General features: G+C 46.2%; 1 protein-coding gene across 3 annotated transcripts; it reads right to left on the bottom strand.

The window, feature by feature from the left end:
• Positions 1-504: 504 nt before the first annotated feature.
• Spo11 (SPO11 initiator of meiotic double stranded breaks) lies at positions 505-13993 on the bottom strand. 3 transcript variants are annotated; one of them, XM_052181586.1, is made up of 13 exons: positions 13863-13993; positions 11572-11685; positions 9714-9802; positions 9054-9120; positions 8497-8605; positions 8013-8099; positions 7121-7157; positions 6684-6793; positions 4932-5031; positions 4556-4593; positions 3526-3602; positions 1416-1527; positions 505-624 (listed from the first exon to the last, which is right to left on the bottom strand). In XM_052181586.1, the coding sequence occupies exons 1-13, from the start codon at positions 13991-13993 to the stop codon at positions 505-507; spliced, it is 1191 nt and encodes a 396-aa protein (XP_052037546.1). The 3 variants fall into 3 exon arrangements, with proteins under 3 accessions (XP_052037546.1, XP_052037547.1, XP_052037548.1); XM_052181587.1 differs by lacking the exon at positions 11572-11685; XM_052181588.1 differs by lacking the exon at positions 11572-11685 and having other exon boundaries at positions 6684-6781.
• Positions 13994-15856: the final 1863 nt, after the last annotated feature.

Here is a 15856-nt window from a genome sequence, read left to right as displayed (position 1 = left end):
GCTTGCTGTTTGTTGCTAGTGAGACACTCCATGCCACACTAGCAATGTCACAGGAAGTAAATGTTTTTTATAGACTTTTATGATATGTAACAGTTTTTCTAATAAAAATTTAAAATTAAAGTATTTTATAATCACTATAGAAAATAGAATAAAAATCTATCTTTACAGAAGATCAAACCTTCTAAAGGGCACTATGAAGTTTGCTTTGACGAAAATATGTTAATGTAAAATTATTATTATTTTTTTTTTTGTTTTTTTCGAGACAGGTTTCTCTGTATAACCCTGGCTGTCCTGGAATTCACTCTGTAGACCAGGTTGGCCTCGAACTCAGAAATCCGCCTGCCTCTGCCTCCCAGAGTGCTAGGATTACAGGCGTGCGTCACCACCGCCCAGCATAAAATTATTTTTACGGTTGCAGACTAAGACTAGATACTTCTTCACCCAGTGTTTGTAATTCAAACAAGCCAATAGAAAGCTCTCGTGGTCCACGTTCCCTGCTGTGATTTATATCCATCCTCCAAACCTCAGCTTGTTGGGTAAGTACACTCTGGACAGGTAGCCTGACGACAGGAAGGTCAAGGCTTGGATCTCCGCCTTCATCTTAGAGTCCGCCATCATCTCCATCTGCCAGAAGGTACCAAAGCGGTCATTACCAGCGTGTGTAAGGCCTGCAGACGAGACAGCCTTCAGGCCCACTAGAACATCTAGAGTGGCTACTGATCAAGAGTAAGGTATGGCCTCAAGACTACAGTGCTTTTGTTTTAAGACTTTTACAGTTTTTCTTTTTTAATCCCATAAACTGTGATGTCATCACGCCATCACTGATAAAGTGGCATAACTGTGCAGGAGCACAGACAGACATCTTTGTCCTGCTGACCTCTCTGTCAGCTATTCATGGGATGTGACTCCAACACACTATCATTGCCAAACTATGCTGGGATCAGTTGTTGGGGATACAGAGCTTCAAGAAAATAAGTCAGACTCAGAAGGACAGGTAGTGCATGCTCTCTCCCATGTGTGGAGTCCAGGCTTAAATATGTTCATGTAGGACATGAACACAGAAGAGGCGCTGGGTTGAAAAGAAGGTTCTCATTGGTGGGGGGACATTGGGAGTAGGGAAAGAAAAGTGCATTATGTCTTTTTTTTCCATGTGGACACTAGGCCTAATGTGTAGGTGTGCTTGAAAGCAGAGGGAGTCGCTGGGGAGGAGCAGACTTGCGGGTGGGTGATAAGCAGAGTGCCATGGTCTATATGCAGGAAATGCTACAATAAAATCTGGTGTTTGTACACTACCTGAGCACACTGATTAAAAATCACCACAGTGAGAAAAACTGAAACACAAGTTCACGATTGCTGAAGGTGTCGTGTGAACAGGTACCAACAGTGAAAAGAGTTTTGTAAGAACAGCCATCTACCTCTTTTTTCCAGAAGGGCTGGTAGGTGATATAAGGCCTCCTCAGGAGGCTGTCCAGCTTCAGCTGGTCATGCCTTGTCAGTGGGATCAAACGATCCTTAGGTATATTTAACCTGGAAAGATGGATTGGAATGATCAGGAAAAACAAGATATTCCTGTCACACATCTATTTGGGCTGCATTTATGGTATTATATCAACAAAGAAAAGTGAGGAAATTGGTCCATTGCTCCCCCTTGAGCCCAATATCTGGGGCTCTGTGACACAGGCCAGAGAGTTTTCCAAGTTCAAAGCAGAAGTTGTATTATCATAGCAACAGATTTGGTTCCTTCCCCCTTCCCCCTCAAGAGCTGACGACAGACAGGCAGCTCCTGGCTACTGACTGTCAGACACATGGACCCAGCCGCCTGGGCAGTCGGAGCTTGTTGCTGCAGCCATGAGCCCAGCAGGGCGGCCAGTGGCTGGCACTCAGAACTTCGAAGAAGTCAGGAAGTGGCAGCCGATTAGGCACTCCGCTCTCACAGGCATTTAGGACACATATGCAGGATGCACACTTATCTAGCTGAGGTCTGAAAATAGTAGAGATATCTGGACTTATGATATGTAATCTGCTTCTGAAGTCCCGAGGTTTCCAGGTGAGCTCTAATTTAAGCTTTCCTCAGTGACCCCATCATGGCTGGCATTTGCCAGTGGTAGTTCCTGTCTGGATGACTGAAGGGACCTAGTGCTGCTCCTTGAAGCCTCTTCCTTTGATCATGGCTCTATCTGGAGTGTCTCTGAGGGCACCGGAGGGGTTTATGAGCCACCACTGGAGTTCCTTCAAGACCACTGCCTTAAAAGTCATTGGGTTCCATGTTCCAAACCTGTTTGAAAATGCCTTCATGCAAAAGAGATCACATCCCATGTGACCATGATAAGTCACTGCATTGGTTGAAACTCTGCTTCTCTTTATGGAAACATTTAAAACTCCAAAGGGAACACTTCCTTCCCACTCGCTCTGTAGCTGTATGGTCCCCATGTTTGGGAAATAAGCATCTACAAAGCCAGCCCACTACCTCAGCAAATCCCCCACACATGCTAAAGTTCTTCTCAAGGGAAAGAAGAATAGCAAGAAGGTGCTTGAGGGGCTGGAGGGATGGGTTGCCTGGCGGGGGCAGGGGGGAGTGTACACTACTCTTGCAGAGGACCCATGTTTGGTTTTAGCATCTGTCTTAGTAGCTCATAACTGCAAGTAACTCCAGCTTCACGTGTTCTGAGGCAGCTTCGCAGTCCCTGCACTCCATGTTCATGCCCCCTAGTACATGCACATCATTACAGAATTATTTTTTAAAGTATTTGAAAAGTAGTGCTCCCCCATGGTGATGGCCAGGTGGCTTACTCTCCAGGGAGAACAACTCAACAAACCTATTGAAGTCGGGGAAGCCTTGAAAATGCACACACACTTTGACACACCAAGTCTCTGAGAATCCTCAAAGACTTCATAGATTCAGGTAACTCCTGTAGGATCCTTTGATCTGCTGATCACCTATCTCCTGCCTCTTAGAGAGCTGTGAGCAGCCTGAACAAATGCTGGCACAGGAAGAGCTCAAACTCAGGAGTAGAAACTGTGTCCGTGAGGTCACAGGAGAGAACATATTTATTGGTTCAAAAAAGTGATCACATTGTGTTGTGTGCAAAAAACCAGACAACAAAGAAACCTTGAGGCTTCTGGGGAAAGGTCATGGCTGCCAGCAGAACATCACCAGCACCCAGGACTGCCCTGCCTCAGATGACTCTCAACTGTAAGTGCTGAAAGTTCTCAAACTCTGACCCCAAGTACCCTGCGCACAGGATTACAAGTATGTTGCCACGTTTCTCCATGCATTATTCTTTTACATACAAGAAACTTGTACAAGGGATTTAACCATAATCCCTTGTAAAAACTGTGAAAATAACTGTAGCTGGCCAAACGTAAAATGAACTAAATTCATTAAGCTCCTTTGTTTTTGTTTGTTGAGACGGAGCCTCTTTATGTATAACCATGCCTGGACTTTATTACCTGTTTAAATATCAGGAACCCCAAGAAATGTAACTCATGACTGCAGGCAGCATGTAACACCAGGCACCATCTTACCTTTTAACATCAGAAGGAAGAAGACCAAGCCATCTGATGGTCGGGATAGTGAGATTGTGGGCGTCAAAAGACATGGACTGAAATAAAGAGCGGAGCTGTGTCAGGCGCCTCCTGTGGCAGTGGGTGAGGTGCTCGGGACCATTCCTCCCGTAGTCTCTGGCCTGTACTCCCTCCCTCCCTGCTCTGCTACCCCTCTGCTAGGAACTTGGCTGAGCTACAGGTTTATTTACAGATTCATGCTTAGCCACTTTGGAGGGAACCAGGATTTATAGCTCTACAGCTTTTCAAGATGTGCTGAATTTGGTCACTGACAACTTAAGCAAGGGCTTGATGGTGTTTTCTCTTCTCTCACTGTAGCATTCCCAATGGCCAAGTCAAAGCCGGAAGCTGCATGTGACATTGTGGACTATCGCATGCTCTTTAGGAGCTGCATGTGACATTGTGGACTATCGCATGCTCTTTAGGAGCTGCATGTGACATTGTGGACTATCGCATGCTCTTTAGGAGCTGCATGTGACATTGTGGACTATCGCATGCTCTTTAGGAGCCGCATGTGACATTGTGGACTATCGCATGCTCTTTAGGAGCTGCATGTGACATTGTGGACTATCGCATGCTCTTTAGGAGCTGCATGTGACATTGTGGACTATTGCATGCTCTTTAGGAGCCGCATGTGACATTGTGGACTATCGCATGCTCTTTAGGAGCTGCATGTGACATTGTGGACTATTGCATGCTCTTTAGGAGCTGCATGTGACATTGTGGACTATTGCATGCTCTTTAGGAGCGTAGGCAGGACGGCTGTGCATCTCGCACACACCTCATCTCTCACTATCTGTGAGGTTGCTGCTGGTGCTGCGAGCTGGGCAGCAACACTGAAGCTCTGATTGGCGCTCTGTGAGGCCGCCATCTCCCAGGACATTCTGGAAAGCCTTGCCTCCGGGCGGGCATGCTCGGAGCCCCCCCGCCGTCCCCCCATGAGTGGACACAACGTGGAGGCGGAAGAGCAGGCGCACTGCTCTGTACTCACCATGGACCCGTACTTATAGATGCACATTATCTCGATGCCTGTGGAGAGTGAGCTTTAAGATTAGATTCAGATCACAGCTATAGAATCTACACTCTCAAATGTCACCTAACATCTAAAACTTTTATTTCTGTAGACATTACCAATAGAAAAATTATGTTCTCAGTTCTATGTGCTAAACATCACATTAAGTAATTCCAGCCTTAAGTTTGACTGTATTACTAGTCTCTTACATGAACCTAGGACATCATGCATGCTAGGCAAGTATGCGACCACTGAGCTTTCCCCTGGCCCACACAATGTATCATGCAAATGCTCTAAAAGCAGAAAAGCACACTGACAACAGAGAACAGCCGTGACTTCTGTCCGGGAGGGTTACCGTAGGGGTCAGCGTCTACCAGTGTGAAGACAGGAATCTGGAAGGTGTCCCACAGCTTCTTCACCAAGAGCCTTGTGTTCAGATCTGGGATGCCCTTTCCCTGAAAGCAGGCAGAATCATACACTGTGACCCCAGAAGAGTCCCATTCTGCCCATATTTTCATCAACACTGACAAGTGGGACCCCATCTTGACTTCCAGGTGGGGGATCCTAGTGCTGACAGTGAGGAAAATGTACAAGAGGGAAGAGCCACACGTTCACACCTCTGCTTGGGGTGTGCCTGTTGGAGGGCCCCATCCCAGGGAAACAGTTCTTCAGGCGCAGAAGTAGTAAAGGGCCTGCACACTTAAAGGTGCTCACTGGAGTGTGCAGACGGTGAAGGAGGGCCAGCGGGGCGGCTCAGCAGGTGAAGCCTGATGACCCACTTGAGGAAGACCGACAGACGCTAGCCAATTTTCTATCTTCTATATTGTCTCTTGGCTCTTGCAACGAGGAGGCTACTAGGATTTCTGCCATCACCTTAAGTCACTCCGAGGCGCCCCATGTCACACTAGGAACTTCTCCTATAGAGCTGCGTGCTTGTGTCCTCCTGGGCTCTGTGGTGACACTATAGTAGGAGCCACAGACTCCTCCTCACAGTCAGCGTCACAGTCCTCCATGCAGTCCTCTGCTCAGTCAGTCATCCCCTTTCATCCTCACAGGAGATTAGCCCAAACCCTCCCAAGAAGCTATCTGACTCTCATTTCTGCCACCCAGACCCACAGGAGGCCACATAAGCCACACTGTGCAAAGCCTCCTGTGAGCCTCTTTGCTCTGAGGCAGGATGCTATGGGACAGGACAGGCCTTGCAAGGCTTCCCAGCTGCCTGACACCTCCTAATGGACCCTCTCCTTGCTCCGCTGAGGCAGCGCTCCTGCTCAGTCTAACAAACCAGCACTGAGACAGGTGTCTTCTCCAAGGAGCAGGGTTTCTACAGCTCCGTAAAGGCAGGCTGGGAAGAGAGGAGCTTGGTTTACTCTCTCACTCTGCAGCCCCACTTGCTGCGCCCCAAGCTTTCTTCCCCCTTGAAGCCTGTTCCTGTGGCTCACAAATCCCATCACCACATCACCATACCATAGGAAGTCAACACCTAATAAGGATCAATACTTTTGTCCTTCCCAAACTCATGTCAGAACTCTACCCTTCAATGTGAGTTCAGGAGACAGAGAACAGAAGGGTGGGACCCCTTGAATGGATGAAAGCCCTATGTAAGGGAACCCAGAAAGGCCTTCCCCTGTCTCTGTCTTCTGGCCTGCTGCGTTTCTGGGCTAGCTGTGGTTGGCTGAGACACTGCCTTTCCTTCTGCAGCACTGTCCTGATGTTCCACTGCTGTCTCCACGACTGCACATGGATGTGTGCAAGAGCAGGCTCCTTTGGACTGACTGCCTAGAGCGGCCTGGGATAGAAACCCATGTGAAGAACAGCAGGCAGGGGCACTGTGAGCTACCCAAGGCTGGATAAACCCTCGCAGCAGGAGTGTGGCAGGGTGGGGTGGGGGTGGGGAACAGAGGAGCATGAAAACAAACCCTGTTTTGGAAAAACCATTGGTGTTTAAGAATAAAGATGGTCGTATTAACCTGAGTTGGGTCTGGGGACACTCCTGCTCTGTGGTGCTGGGTAATGCATTGTATCGGATGGGGACATGCTGCACAGATGTTCTTGGAAACCCTCTTCCCCTGGCACCGCAGTGGTAAAGTAAGGCAGGCGTCCTAACCGTGACCATGATGCAAGGGGACATCCTGCTGCAGAAGTTGTCATCCAGGAGCCGCTGAAATGTCGCATCCTTCTCGACAATTAACAGAAACTTTGCATCTGTGATCAGATCTGCGGCGCTAAGGGCTGAGAAACTACTGTCACAGCATCCCAGCATGGTCACCCATGACATCACATCACCCCAGTGTGGTCACCCACTATGTCACAGCATGTGTGCCTCCACTCAGAGCCTGCTCTAGGGAAAGGGCTTCCACTCACCGTCCAGCATCCATATCCACCCAGTTCAGGGCCCGTGCCTAGTCCACAGCAAGCTCTTGGGAGCCCCCCTAAGGGGACTGTGGCTTTTTGTCTCTTCAGCCTAACTTGCTTGTTACACAGCAACAGGGCAAAGCTCACTGAAGGAACAACAGTTCAGACAGTTTCGCAAGTAAAGGATACTCTGCATTCCTTGAATGTTAGTCGGCACAGCAGTAGCCTGAGTTAAAAAAACATAGTTTGTAAGTTAAATAAAAGTGGGTGTAGCTGCATTTTATAATTCACCCCAACAATTCTACACTTTCAGTTCTCTTTGATGGGCAGTCTAGAGACTGCTGCTCAGGGAGGAGCAGACACACAGTCCCGTGGCTTCCCAAACAGAGAAGGTTGTGGAAGCTTTGCACATCTGTGGGTTAAGCAGGCAAGATGGAAGAGAGTGTCCTGCTGCGGGCCTCAGCAGCACTGCCAGGCTCTGCCATGACAGAGCAGCAGACACAGCAGACCATCTACACCGCTGCTCAAGGACAGTGACCAGTAAAGGGTTAGGGATGAAAAGCGTTCACTCCAGAAGCACACAGGTTATGTAAACAGCCATTTCAAAAAGGCCACCGTGCTACAAGCTGCATGAAATTAACAGCACACTTCAAAAGGACGTGTCTGTGAAATTAGCATAAGAAAACTGTGTGCTTAATGCAGCCCTTCCCTCCCCACAAAGCACACACCATTTGTCTGTCGCTTTACTTTAAAGTCTCTGGGTTCAAGCACACTGGCTCAGTGGGTGAAAGTGCTTGCCATATAGGCCTGCTGACCTGAGCTTGATCCCAGGAGCACATAGTGGAAGGAAGGAACTGGTTTTGAAAGTGGTCCTCTGACCTCTGACCTCTACACTTGTGCTGTGCCACACTTGCGCCTGTGAGCACACACACACACACACACACACATCATACTCATATTTACACAGTAATAAATATGTCTTAGCCTTAAAATAAATTAGATACACAAAAACAAGGAATGCAGTCCAATTCCAAAGGGAAGGTTGTGAGTCTCTAAGCAGGTGAGACAGGAGGATGCTCACCGTGGCACTGTCGGCACACTGGACTCGGGTACCGTCTTCCTCCATGTATCTCAAGTTGCCAGCAATCAATCCCTTGGATGTAGATAACTGGAAAAAAATAACATTTTTGAAAACACGCCACAATTTATTTGTAACTCCGGGGCTCTCCTCATGCTCACCGGTTAAGATATTTGTATTTTAGTTTAGACCAGAATCTAGGGAGAGATGAAGGAGAAAGCATGTAAGGGTATTCAGGATATACAAATATTTGATACAGTCCCTACTTTGGTTCATTCGACCAAAGGAACCCATTGGAAACAGATTAAGGTTATGTTGAGAAATTTTAGTATCAAATGACATGAAAAGGGCAGAGACACTTATCCCCAGGTCAAGATTCACTGCGTGGCTCCTGCTGACCCCTCCCTCTGCCTCTAAGACTCTGCTCTGGGACTAAGGCAGCTCCCTTTTTTGTTCTGTGGCAGTGTTTGTACTTGGAGTGGCTCACCACGTGCAGACTCCTCCTGGGCACTTTCAGCATACAGGAGATGTCATCAATAATGCTGTCCACCGCAGCCTGGTTCCCAAAGAGCTGGCTGTCGGTGTAGTAGATGTCTCTATCAAACGGAAGGTCAACACTGGTGAGCATGCACTCCGGGGCTGTGACAGACCCAGGACACTGCAGGGAACACACGCTGCAGGGAACAGCATACAGGGGGGAGCTACTCATCACCCGGGCTCCAGCTTCAGGGCTTTTCACAGATATTTTAAGAGTTAATGGGAACTGGAGGGATGGCTCAGTGGTTAAGAGCACTGACTGCTCTTTCAGAGGACCTGGGTTCAATTCCCAGCACCACATAGTAGCTCACAAATATCTGTAGCTCTTGTTCCAGGAGGACTGCCACCATCTTCTGGCTCCTTCAGATACCAGGAGTACATGTGGTGCACAGGCACACACGCAGGCAAAACACCCATGCACATTAAATTTAAAAGTAAAAAAGTTAATTTAAATCCCACACTGCATTGTATTTTTTGAAGATGAATTTGCCAGAACAATATATTTACCTCTTGGTTGCATAAGTGTTGCTCTGTATTAATTTATAAATCATGGACAATATTTTCAGAATTAGAGCTGGAAAATAAGACAGAAGCAATTTACTTCTCTCTCTCTCTCTCTTTACCAATCTGAAAGATGATATCAAAAACTTTTTTGGGTTTTTTTTGTATTTATTTATTTATTTATTTATTTATTTATTTATTTATTTATTTATTGAGACAGGGTTTCTCTGCTGTCTCAGAACCTCGATTTGTAGACCAGGCTGGCCTCTAGCTCACAAAGATCTGTCTGCCTCTGCCTCCGGCCCAAGTCCTGGGATTAAAGGTATGTGTCCCCATGCCTAGTGGTTATCAAGAATTGTAACTGTCTCCACCATCTGATATACTTTAAAAAGAGAAAGGCTAGGTAAAGCATAATTGTCAGGTAAAATCAAGCACTTTCTGAGTAGCAAACCAGAGTAATCCCCCGAAACACGAACGTAGAACAGCATGCCTACATTGAGTGCAGAATGTTCTGATATTACTGACATCAAAAAGCTTCAAAATTTATTTTAAGGCCAAGTTACCTACTAAAGAACATGTGAAGCTATCTGACTAAAAACAGCTAAGATCTAGAAATAACTAGAGCTTGGTCATTTTTTCCTGATCACTCAATGCCATCAAACTTACCAAATTTTTTAACTGATTTTGGTGAATTGCTTTTGATTTTTCTGGTGGTACACTGAGGTATCATCTGAAGGCCGACAGAATCATCAAACCTGTCGTTTTGTTCAAAACAAAGGAACAGAATGAGAAGGACTTAACTCCTGAATAGCAAACGCACACTTGGGTGATCTTCTGCATATCACGTATACATGCGCAGAGGCCAGAGGCCGGCCTTTGAGAAGCGTTCTGTGGGTACCGCCCATCTGTCTCATTGTTCTGGGGCTCACCAGTTACTGTAGACTGGGTGGCCTGCAAGCCGCAGGGCCTGCCTGCGTCCTCCTCCCCAGCCCTGGGATTACAGCCACATGCCAGAGTTAGCTTTTATGGGGGCGGGGCAGCCTCACACGTCCGCTCCCACTCACACAACCAGTGCTTCAGCCACTCAGCTGCCCCCCCACATCACATCGCTTCTGTGTGTGGGTACTGGAGTTTAGGAATGCGGGAAGGCTTAAGTCACTGCAGGTAGTGACTAGGTGACTAGCTAAGGGTTAAGTGTACTAAACAGACTTCAGTGTGGTGTGTGTGTGTAGCTCTTGGTGGGCGACAATGTGTATTAAGTACTTACACATACTTTACTATTATGTATTTTAATCATTTTGTCATTGCTTGTTGTCAGTTAATAAGTTGGCTCAACTTAATAGTTTTTGAAATATTTTATTTCAACTTATTCACAAAGTGACATTGTGTGAACTACTGGTATTGACTTGTTGAGCGGAACCTCCCTGGCTCTCCTAAAGGCAGCAGAAGGCACCAGGCACAAGGCAACTGCTTGGAAGCTGTGTGAGATGTGTTTTTCAAAAGACATTGTCCAAGGATACAGCTTATGCTTAGAAATGATACTTAGAAAGCATCTCCTCACCCTGTTCTTTGGTAACTTTCAAAGTCTGTGAAGCATCTGTCCTTTGGTAGAGAAGGTGATACAGGCTAGAAAGGCCCACCATTTGTCACTAGACTGGAGAACTTGGATAAAACTCCCAGAGCAAGCAGTGCGAGGACGGACAGGGATAAGGTCTGAGCCTCACCCGTGCTGCGTCCCGAATGCATGCTCTGGGGTCTGCAATGGCAACACCAAACACAGCTGTCTGAGCGATGGCGGGCCTTAGCAACCTGGCAGCCGGTCACACCGCAGGGTGTCCCCCACCCCCCCCCCCCCCCCCCCCCCCCCGTGCAGAGAAGTCTGGATGTTTTGAACTAGGGCAAACAGACCTTGAACCTTTCCCTCCCTCAGTTGCTAACCTGCTTGTCCTTGCCTTATCTCTCACACAGACTTCTAGTTTATGTAAACCTCCTGTGGAGCATGGATTTTGTAAACCTACTAATTTTTATGGGGCAAGTAAAGAGGATAAAAAGAATAACGCGTGACTGTAATTGAAATAACAACATAGGTACTAAATTTTAAAACAAAATTTCAGGGGCCAGGCATGGTGGCACAAGTTTTTAATCCCAGCACGCGGGAGGGAGAGACAGGAAGATCTCTGTAAATTTGAGGCCAGCCTGATCTACATTGTAAGTTCCAGGCCAGCTAGGGAATATGGTGAGACCCTGTCTCAAATAAATGAAACCTCAGGGACTGGAGAGCTGGCTGGGCAGCTGAGTGCATGCTGCTCTTGTACAGGACGGTTTCAGTTCCCAGGACTCAACATCAGGTGCCTTCCCAAGAGTCTGTAATTCCAGCTCCAAGTGATCTGACACCCTCTTCCGTGGGGACTTACAGGCATGGGCACTTTCAGGTATACACACACACACACACACACACACACACACAGAGGAGCACAAACACACATCATTTTAAAATGTAGAAATAAAATTGCAGAATGCCCACGTTATGTTTTCCCAGCTCGATCTGTTGTCTATTGTGAAGGCAGGCACTTCATTTCTTGCCAAGCTTTTGATTATGTCTTGGATAACATTTTCTATAGATGTAAGAACCTCAGAACTGAAACAATAAACACACTGTGATTCATTTTTATACCATGTAACATCTCCCAGATCAATACAAAGACAACCTCCCAGCCCTGACCCCAACAGGGTTTCTCTGTGTAGCCCTGGCTGTCCTGGAACTCATTCTGTAGACCCAGCTGACCTCAGACTCAAGAGATCTGCCTGCCTCTACCTCCCGAGTACTGAAATTAAAGGCGTGGACATCTACCACCTGGCACAATTTCTTTTATTTCATTATATTTTTGTTGTTCTGTCTTGCTTTTGGAGACAAGGTTTCACAAGGTTGACAAGGCTAGCCTGGAACTCACCATGAAGTCCAGGATGGCCTCAAACCCATAAACCTGCCTTGGTCTCTTGGGTACTGGGATTGCAGGTGTGGGCCACCACACCTCGCTTCTGTTTGTCTTTCTAAGACTCGGAAACACCTGTCAATAACCATCTCTTACTAAACTCTTACCTCGGCATGCATCCCAACAGTTCTTCTCACAGTGCTTACTTACAAAACATTAGCTTTACCTGTACATTCATCTTTCAAAGAACCCTTTTGCATTAATGACGAACTAATATAACTTACAAATACATTTTTTCTTTGCTCACATTAACTTACTTCAATGTCGCTGAACTTCAATGTAGACTTGGCTTGAAATACTACTATAAATGTTTTAACTGAGGATGATGTAAGACTAGCTTTGAACTTCCTTCCAAAGAACGCAATGCAGAAACATTAACACACATATACGCCCCTGCAAGAGTGTGCTCACCCACACACATACACACTTTCTTGTAGCACATTGCCCTAAAATTGATAACATGCCTAAAAATTAACCATTTTTAAATTTTAGTGATTCAATGGAAAAATTTTAATCACTACAAGAAAAGGGAAAAAATGATGAGTTTTGTACTAAATAGTTGACTTGGCCACATAAATCATGCCACTTTACCACAAAATATCAAGACTGACCCGGCTTTCTCCAGCTGGCTGTTAATTTCAAAAACCATCAGTTTCAAAAAATAATCATTTTAAGCAACCTTGGGCATATTGTCTAGGGAGGAAAACCAAGTTAAACAAAGAAGATGGGCAAAATGTTGAGTTTTAACATCCACGCAATTTTCAACATTTCTACTGGGAGAAAAATACATCAGAAAATGGATCTTAAAACATTTAGTATTTTTTAACACATTTTTTTCAAAGTTTGGAACAGTTGGGGTAAATATTGAAGGCTAACATATAGCCAGGTGAACCATAGGAGAGTCTCTGTAGTTGATTATGAAGAAATCACTTACAATATGTTCATCTGCTCCCGTCAAAATAAAATGTCTTATTATTACTTAAAATGTGTTGATGTCCTTGTTAGTTCTGAGAAATTAGTGGTAGTTCAGAGTAAAAACTTTTCACTTTCTCTTTCCTCTTCTATCCCTCACCCCCAAACCTATTTTATATATAAATATTTATATATTTTATATATTTATAATAACTATTTAAATATCTTATATATACATATTTACATATACATTTCATATATAAATTTTAATATTATATGACATACAAGTTATATATTTGTATATATTTTATATTATATATTTTAATATTTAAATATATTTTATATACTTATATATAATTTATATAATAATACCTATTAATTTATACATCAATATTATATATTAATACATTATAACTGATATTATATTAATATAAATGTATTATCATATATTATTTTATGCTATATATAATAAAATATATTTATTTATTTTATATAATATATATACTTTATATATATAAATTTTAAATTTTCAACACGGAGTTTCTCCATCCTCAGCCCTGGCTGTTCTGGAACTACTGGTGTCAAACTCAGAGACCCCCTGCCTCAGTCTCCCGGGTGCTGAGATTAAAGCCCAGTTTTCATTTAAAAAAAGTTAACATATAAATCCAAACCGAGTCTCAAGCTCTCTCACTATATAGGATACTGATAAACCTAGGAACTAAGCCAGAGGGATGCGCCCAGAACATTCTAGAAACTTCCGGGTGTGCAGGGAAGTGGTCACCATCGGGGAGCACTAAGGAGCACAGACTTCGGGGCTCGGGCGTGGCCTCCGAGACTCTCCTCGCGGCAGCCACCTCGGCGCCATGAGGAACCTTCCCGGGCTTTCCATGGCCCTGCCGAGCTGCTGTACCTAGAGGCCACGCGGGTGGCCCCGGCAGGGGTCTCCCCTGCGTCTCTCTTCAGCATGGCCAGCAGGGAAGCCCTGTGCCGATCCACGGCGTCGAAGAACGAGGCCTCGGGCCCCACAGGCGCGAACGCCATGCTGTCCGCGGAGAGCCGCTCTGAGGCCTCCTGCCCTGTCGCTCTAGCCATACGCATGCGCACCGCACCACGGGCCGCTGGCCAGTCCGCAGAGAAGAGTGCGCAGGCGCAAGGGCCTCTGAAGCCTCGGTGGGACCCTTCCAGGAGGACATGAAGATCTCAGATGCAGATCTAGACAGCATCGAGGACCAGCGGGGTCGAGGCTTCCTCGGCCTGATAACTTAGGAGGAACGATATTTGCAAAGTCCTTTTGTGGGGCCATTTGGGGAAATAATCTTTGCAACTTTCCCCTAGGACGGTCATGGATCTGGAGATGTTCCTGCCTGGTTTGGCATCCTGCCTCAGTGCCGCGTTCTCTCCACCTGCCTCCTCCTCCTGTGTGCTGCTTGGGATTAAAGGCTTTTCTGCTGTCCAAATAACGTTTGGGATTTGTTTGTGTTTAGAAAATTGTTGGGAAAAGCTCAGCGTTAAGAATTTTAATGCTCTTGTAGAGAGCCTAGCTCCGTTCATTTCTTAGAACCCCCATCGGGCAACTCATCTCTGCTATAACTCCAGTTCCATGGGGCCTCATGCCCTCCCGCCTTGAGGTTCCTGCATGCATGCGGCACACACACATAAAAGTATTTTTTAAAAAAAGAAATCTTTAAAATATATAAAAAGTTGTTGCTTGTCCGAAAATAGTATTTCCATCCAAAGCCTAATTGCATGAATATCACTTCCTCTCCTTGCAGACTAGGTAAGACATGTCTTGCTTTATTCTTTCCGAGCCTTCTAGAGCAGAAGGTGGGATTTCTGAAGCCCTAGAGGATCCTTGACTCTTAGAACCACATGCTTAACGAAGAGTCTGGGACGAGATGAAACACTGACTGCACCAAGGTGGCTTGGTTTTTGTTTTTGTTTTTGATTTAGTTTTTTCGAGACAGGGTTTCTCCGTATAGCCCTGGCTGTCCTGGAACTCACTCTGTAGACCAGGCTGGCCTCGAACTCAGAAATCTGCCTGCCTCTGCCTCCCAGAGTGCTGAGATTACAGGTGTGTACCACCACCGCCCGGCGTACCAAGGTGGCTTGAATCAAGGTGTAGAGGGATGCTGGGATTGATCCCTACGAGCCACCTGACCACAGGCCCCAGTAGACAGTTTTTATTTCTTACTAGTTTGGGGGCAGAAATAACAGCCTCTTCTTGTCCACACTGACTCTCCCCTCCCCTTTCCTACCCTCCTCCTCTCCTCTCCTCCCCTAACCCCCCTGTTGTGTTTTATAAAAAGATAAGAGAGAGGAGAGAGAGAGAGAGAGAGAGAGAGAGAGAGAGAGAGAGAGAGAGAGAGAGAGAGAGAGAGAGAGAGAGAGAGAGAAGCAGTCCCTTTTATAGTGAGTCAGACACACATGGTGTTGCCAGGTAACTGTGGAGTGGAACCTAGACTAAATGCCAACACTCTGTGTGTGTGTGTGTGTGTGTGTGTGTGTGTAAGGCCTGTGTTAAGAGCCTTTCTTCATCATTGTCACCCTGCTTCTGTTGCCCCTCCTGTGCTAAGCAGTACTGGTTACTGAGGGACAAGGAAGCTAGGTCTCCTTCCTCAGGAAGCTCACAGCCCGAGGAGAAGCAGCGACTGAGCATGGACGGGTGAGCCTGCGTTAGGTGGACCCGGAGATAGGTCCACTTGAAATGAGTCAACAACATTAGTAGGGAAAACCCATCCTCATTTTCTGGATGGGGAGTCTGGGCTCAGAAAGGTTGAGTGCTATTGCGAGATTGGGCATGCGAGTGGGTTTTCAAACCAAGAGAGAGACTCTGATGCCAGGTTCTTGTCAAATCCTGAGGAACCCGGGTGCTTCTAGGGGGCTGGCTCAGGGTGGGCTGGTATT

The sequence above is a fragment of the Apodemus sylvaticus genome, chromosome 5, assembly GCF_947179515.1.
Source record: "Apodemus sylvaticus chromosome 5, mApoSyl1.1, whole genome shotgun sequence".
NCBI classification, from domain to species: Eukaryota; Metazoa; Chordata; class Mammalia; order Rodentia; family Muridae; genus Apodemus; species Apodemus sylvaticus.
The sequence above is the reverse complement of the archived record's forward strand: the minus strand, read 5'-3'. Positions and strand labels throughout refer to the sequence as shown.

Coding starts and splice junctions, on each gene's coding strand:
- Spo11 (XM_052181586.1), bottom strand. CDS start 13,993: ATGGCGTTCGCGCCTGTGGGGCCCGAGGCCTCGTTCTTCGACGCCGTG. Junction 8,606..9,053: donor AACACTTATGCAACCAAGAG/GTAAATATATTG, acceptor TCCGTTTGATAG/AGACATCTACTACACCGACA. Junction 1,528..3,525: donor CTTCCTTCTGATGTTAAAAG/GTAAGATGGTGC, acceptor CCATCTTTCCAG/GTTAAATATACCTAAGGATC.